Consider the following 6,801-nt stretch of genomic DNA (forward strand, 5'->3'; position numbering starts at 1 on the left):
GTTAGCTCTTTGTTCATATAATCACTAAAAAAAGATCAGAGTAAGTAACACTTTAAAGCAGTATGAAAACCTGTAGTTAGTACATCAAAGAACACTACCCAAAAATGTACAGACAACCAACCCACAGAGTGGGGAAAAACATTTGCAAATCATACGTTTAATAAAGGTCTCGTAGCCAAAATAGATAAACAACCTTTACAAATCAAGAAAAGACAGTAAAAGAAAAAAGCCCAATTAAAAAAATGGATGAAGAAATTGAGTAAATATTTCTTGAAGATACACAAGTGGCCAGCAAGCACATGAAAAGATGCTCAATGGCATTAGTCATGAAAAAGATGAAAAATCAAACACACTATTAGATACTACTTATCCCTGAGGACAGCAACAATTTGATTTTTAAAATCTTAGCTAAGACATAAAGGAACTGGAATCCACTGCTGCTGGGAATGTAAAATGGTTTGTAGGAAATAGTGTGGTAGCTCGTCCATAAGTTAAAGAACTCCACTCCTAAGTAGAGACCCACAGGAATTGAAAACAAGTGTTCAAACAAAAACTTGCAAACATTCATAATGGTACAGTAAGTTCTCATTTAATGTTACTGATAGGTTCTTGGTAACTGCAATTTTAAGCAAAACAATGTATAATGAGACCATAGGCTAAACAAGAGTTAAGTTTGGTGGCATATTGCTAGTCTCAAAACAGCATCAAATCTTTAAATACCCAAAACATATAATAATAACCAATGATTTGCATTCATTTATTTCACAACTTGCTCATTCTAGTTCGGGGTCACCAATAGGGTGGCTGGAGCCTATTGTGTCAGCTTAGGGTGCATGTTAGGAACCAACCCTAGGCAGGATGCCATTCCATTACAGGGTGTGTCACACACCTACCCACAGCCAGACTGGGACAGTTTATACACGCCCATGAAGCTGACATGCACATCTTTGGGATGTGGAAGGACACCAGAGAGCCCAGGCACACATGGGGAATGTGCAGCTCTACCTGGACAGTGGCCCTGGCTATGAATCACTGTTTTTTTTTCCTCCCTCATCAACATTATAAAGAAACAATGTTGAATGAAATGATATTATTCAAGGGCCTGCTGTATACTCATTAAAACTAAAATGATCATCAATAATTGAATAAACAAAATGTGGTACATACATAAGTAGAATATTATTTAGTCTTCAAAAGGGATAATGTACTGATAAATGTTTCAACATGGATGAACCTTGAAAACGTTATGCCAGGTGAAAACAGACAGACACAAAAAGTTTTTTATTGTATGATCATTTATATGAAATATCTTCAATGGGAAACTCCATAGAGGTAACAATGAAGATGGGTAGTTGCCAAAAGCTGAGAGGAAGAGAAATGGAGTGTGAATGCTTAAGGGGTATCCAGCTTCTTTTTAAGATGGTAAAGATGTTCTGGAATTAGAGCGTGCTAATTGTACAGTGTTGTGAATGTACCAATAATGGCAATTTTCATGTTCAAGTTACAGAAGAGGATAGACAAATTTTAAGTTTTTATTAATAGAAAAACTTACAAAAAATATCAAGAAAGTTCTCTCTACTTGAGGGAAATTCTTTATGATGGCTATTTTAAAAAATCATTAAATTCATAACCATTAATTGGGATATAAATAAATATAACATTTATTTAGTTTTATGGTTTACCTGAAATTCTATACAGAGTTTCTCGTTTTAACTACCTTTTTGAAGTGGAAGCTCTTATCCCAGTTTTACAGGTGAAGCTGTTGAGAGAACGGTGATGTACACAGTATCTTAGAATAACCAGCTTAGAATTCAATTTTGATCTCTCTGATTATAAATATATGCGTTATAAAAGCATATATTTAAAACTGTGGCTTTGGCACAGGAGGGGGATATCTTTGTTGAGATATAATTTACATACCCTACAATTTATCCGTATCCAGAATTGCACAACCAACACCACAGTCTCTGAACATTTTCATCACCCCTCCAAGAAAAAATATACCCATTAGTCGTGATTTCTTCCCACTGCCCCCTCCCAAATACCTAACCCTGAACAGCCAGTAACCACTAATCTTGCTATCTCTATAGATTTGCCCATTCTGGACATTTCCTATAAGTGGAATTAAAACCTTTTTTCCTTTAACAAAGAGAATATTTTTGCTTTCATTTATGAAACAGTGAATTAATAATAATTTAAATATATACACCTTGTGTTAGAATAAATTTTTGTTTATAAAGATAGCAATACTCTATTTTCTCAGATACATCAACCTGATTTTTAGCTGATGCTTAAAATGTTAAGAATACTCTAGAATGCCTTCTTAAAGATTTCTTATACACCATTGTGTACAAGAAGTTTCAAGAAAAAAATCCCTTCACTGTTTCTCACCACTACCCTGTAATTTCCTTTGCTATTTTAGGAGAACCAGTTGATCCAGCACTCCAAAGGAAAGTCATTAAATGTTGAGGCTATTCAGAATATTATATACAACTATTGAGAATAATGCTGCCCTTTTTTAGATGAGTACCAAAATACTACAAAGCTCCATTTGCTATAACCTCTCACTAAAGATTCCCTGAGCTTTTATATACAGTTATAAAAAAGGCAAGGAAACATGCCACATCCTCCCTTTGAATGGTCACAACCAGGCCTTATGTTTTCATATTTGGAAGCTATTTGTGTGATTTCATCTAGAATTTCTGCAAATTTGTTTATCCAATATCTGTAATATAATGAACCTCTTAAATTTTCAGGTTGATAGATCCTCAGACTCAAGTAACAAGAGCCAATGTAAGTACCCTCCTGTGTGCTAATTTTGGTGATTACTTCTAATCTACCTTTGTAACCACTCTATACACAAAGTAGGCACTTTATATTTTTATTTCCTAAATTAAATGTCACCTTTCATGCACTGTTTAAATGACTTTTCCTAGAGAGAACGACATTGTCTGTTTTTTAATTTCAGTTTGTTGTTGATACTCAGTCTATTCCTGTTTTGTTTTGTTTTTTTTTTCAGTTTGACCTTACTAGTATCACCCGATTTGCTGCTCATCAAGAAAACAAGAGACTGGTTGGCTTCGTGGTCCGCATACCTGAGTCCACAGGTGGAGAGTCTCTGAGCACTTACGTTTTTGAAAGCAACTCTGAAGGCGAAAAGGTTTTTCATCTTAAGATTTTCTTTTTTTTAAAGAATTTTTTTTTTATAGAGGCATGCTTTATTTAGTTTGTTTGTTTGTTTGTTTTGTTGTTTATACATGCACTGGGTACAGTCAGAAGCACGGGAGGGTGAGAGAATTCACTAGAGCCAGAGCAGGGAGCAGAATAGGCAGAAGGACCGAAGTACACTGCTGAGGGGAGCAGCGGGCGGCAGGAGAGGTCTGCGCGCCATGTGGGACCCTCCTTCGGTGACCGGGGAGCAGCCGGGGATCGAACCGGCGCCGCAGAGGCCGCGGGCAGCTTCGCAACCCAGCGCTCAACCACTGCGCCACCGGGGAGGCCCAAGATTTTCTAATATGAGTCCAAACCAGTCCATTTTAATTTTTGGGTGTTTTTTTGGCACCAGTCCCCTGTATATTCAATTCAGTTGACTATTCTGCATGTTGTTGTTGGTTTTTTTTTAGATTTATTTTATTTATGCATACAAGAGCTGGGGTGCAGGCCAGAGATGTGGGGGGTGAGAAGATTCACCAGAGACAGAGTGGGGAACAGAACAGGCAGATCTACTGAAATCCACTGCTGAGGGGAGCAGCGGGTGAGACAGGAGAGGTCTGCTGCACCATGTGGGTTTCTCCCTGACTGGCCAGGGATTGAACCTATGCTGCAGAGGCTGTGTATTGCTTCATAATACGGTGCTTAACCCCTTGCACCACCAGGGAGTCCCTATTCTGCATGTTCTGATTGAGGAGTGTAGATAATACCTCCTAGGAAAAAAACAAGAGTAAGTGAAGAACTCTGATGGCGAAATGCAGATGTTTAGTAGCGGTATCAAGAAATGTTAAAAAGAATTCCTCTAATTTTCTCTTTAAAAATTAAAGCAGACATGACAAAGGAGAAAAGCTAGTCTCCAAGAGCGAGCCAAGGGAGCAGACACCAGGAAAGTAGGGTGTCTGAGTTGTTCTTGTGTGACTGCATTTTCTACTTAGAATTAATCAACCCTGCTCTCAGCAAGTATCTTTGCCACTGTGTATGCAAACATTCAATGGCTAAATATGGTTAAGAGAGAAGGAAAAAGTGTCCCACTAAGAATTTGAAACACTGGAATAACTTCAGTTTTCACTTACCTGGGGTTTTTTTGCGCAGCACACACTGGCTGCAGATCAGGACAGGTGCTGCTGCTGTCCAGAGCCTGTGTCACGAGTCTCTCAGCCAGTTCTCTGTCCTCGTGTTCATGTGACCCGACAGTGACCTCATTAATATGGACACTTTTTTTCCTGGAATTCCTTTTCCTTTGCTACCACCTTTGCCAAACACTGCTTTTCTTGTCTTTTACAGATATGTTATGCTATTAATTTGGGAAAAGAAATTATCGAGGTTCAGAAGGTAAGGTATGATTTAGAACTGGTTTAACCACTGCTCAGAAAGAGATCTGTACACATGCTAAGATTGCTGTTAAAAGGGACTGCTGCTCACTGGGCGCGTGCTCATGCCTGGGCTCTCCTTCAGCACTCTGGCCCCCAGGTCCCTGGTAGCACATGTGGAGTCTTAATGCTGATGATTGCTGCAGCTCCTGCTTTATGTTGTCACTTTCTTTGCCTGCTGTTGTTGGCTGGGTTCCCTTTCTTTCCAATTAGGATGGAACAAACCTAAGTATCCATCATGTACTCAAAGGCCATCCTCCTCAGGCTGGTCACAGGTCCATCAATATTAACTCTTACCTCCTGGTTGTTCAGCAGCTTATGTCTTCCATTTACCCAACATAATTTTGAGAGCCAAGTTTGATTAAGAAAAATCCTGGCATTATAGCAGTGAGCAAGACAGATGCAGTCTCTGTACCAGGGGCTTCCAGATTGGTACTGCCCAGAACTTTCTGCAATAATGGAAAATCTCTAAACTGTTTAAATATGCAGACTAAATGTCAGTAGTTTGACTGAGGAGCTGAATTTAAAATTGTATTTAAATTTAAACAGTAACTTTAGCTAGTGGATAGGTATTAGTGCAGTTCTAATCTATCGAGGAGAGCAGAAGGACCAAGGCCTATCACCAACATACCCAAAATAATGGCAGCCACTACAAGTTAGCATTTTTATGGTGTAGACCAGGGGTTGGCAAACTTTTTCTCTAAAGGGCCAGACAGATAACCTTTTAGGCTTACAATCTCTGTTGCAACTAACTATTCAATTCTGCTGTTGTAACATAAAAGCAACCACAGTATGTGACTTAATGCACATGGCTGTGTTCCAGTAAATCTTTAAAAAAAAAAAAAAAAAAGCAAATGGTGAGCCAAATGGCCATAATTGCCAACTCTTGGAATAGAAGAAAAGAAAGGGGTTTAAAGACATTAGACAGAGGCTTTGTGAAGAAAGTTCCTCTTGGACTTTTTCTGGGAGATGACTATGATTTGCCTATGTAAATGATATTCTCCCTGAGAGAAAAACCTTGGCCAAGATTCTTGAGAAGTAATACAGCTGAGTTTCTTCACAGAAGCCAGAAGACACACTTGAAGGCATAGAGTCAGAAGGAGTGAGGCTAGATGACAGAGAAAAGTGAAAGCCAAGACAAAGGGGTTTTAAGTACATTTTAAGCTCTTTTTATTTTTTCTTCTTAAACTCCCATAACTTCAGGATCCAGAAGCATTGGCTCAGTTAATGCACTCCATACCACTAACCAATGATGGAAAATATGTACTATTAAACGATCAACCAGATGACAATGATGGAAGTCCAAGTGAAAATAGAGGCGCAGAATCTGAAGCATAATTTTCTTGCGCCTTTGAGGCAAGAGCACCCAGGAGGGAGAGCTATCTCCTTAAGGGTTTTCAACTTCTCTGATACACAGGCACACGCCCTGGTTTCAGAATGCTGACAATCGCTTGTGGACTGTACTCTCGAGGCATTGATACTGAGACTTGGGAGGGAAACAGTAAGAAATGGTTGACAACATTCCTACCCATCTACAATGTTATGTTAGGTGCTTTGTGGTAAGTTCTTGTCTTAGATTTTACTGTTCAGTGCTCAGAATGTAAGTTAAAAATGCATTGTTCACTTTATTTGAATGTCATCTCTTTTCAGTTTCCAGTATCCTTTTTAAAAATGGCAAAAACCTAGATTTGATATACTAAATATTTCCTATTAATATGATCTATTTTTGTATTTTACTTAGTGAGCTTTAAGTGCCTGTCATTCTGAAAACTATAATCAAGTTGTCTTATAATTGGACCTAATAGTATTAATTTGTGCTGTTAGGTGATGAGCCCTTGAGGCCCAAACAGTAGCAGAAATGCAGGAGTAGTTTTGATAATTCTTCCAGACATCATGCAATAAAAAGACTAGCACCTAATAGCCAATGAGTACTATGAAGTGTGTTTAATTTTACATTGGAGCCTTAATGAGCCAGCATTCAGAAGTTTACAGTTCTCTTGGATATTTCAGGGTGGTGTCCAGTTCTGAGTCAGACCCTCCTCAAGGAAGGGACCAATTAATTTTAAAACTCACTGTTGAAGCACAGCTGGTAAGGAGTTTGGCATAAAGTTCTTATTTCCACCCTGACACATCTAGTTCCTGGCATCCCAGCTCACTCTGTCATCCCCTTACCTGTGAAATCAATATAATAATCTTGACTTGATATGGTATGTTCAGTAAT

General features: G+C 38.5%; 1 protein-coding gene across 2 annotated transcripts in view; it reads left to right on the forward strand.

Annotated features, from left to right (window-relative positions):
- Positions 1–5,918, forward strand: part of APPL2 (adaptor protein, phosphotyrosine interacting with PH domain and leucine zipper 2) — a gene marked incomplete at both ends in the record, with an annotated part of 40,405 nt that extends 34,487 nt beyond the window's left edge. For both annotated transcript variants that reach the window (XM_084256256.1, XM_084256257.1), the window contains 4 exons: positions 2,757–2,793; positions 3,020–3,160; positions 4,495–4,542; positions 5,784–5,918. In XM_084256256.1, coding sequence (XP_084112382.1) covers positions 2,757–2,793; positions 3,020–3,160; positions 4,495–4,542; positions 5,784–5,918 — 361 coding nt within the window. The remainder of the gene's footprint in view (positions 1–2,756; positions 2,794–3,019; positions 3,161–4,494; positions 4,543–5,783) is intronic.
- Positions 5,919–6,801: the final 883 nt, after the last annotated feature.

This window comes from Talpa europaea (assembly GCF_964194135.1).
Source record: "Talpa europaea genome assembly, chromosome: 15".
Taxonomy (NCBI): Eukaryota; Metazoa; Chordata; class Mammalia; order Eulipotyphla; family Talpidae; genus Talpa; species Talpa europaea.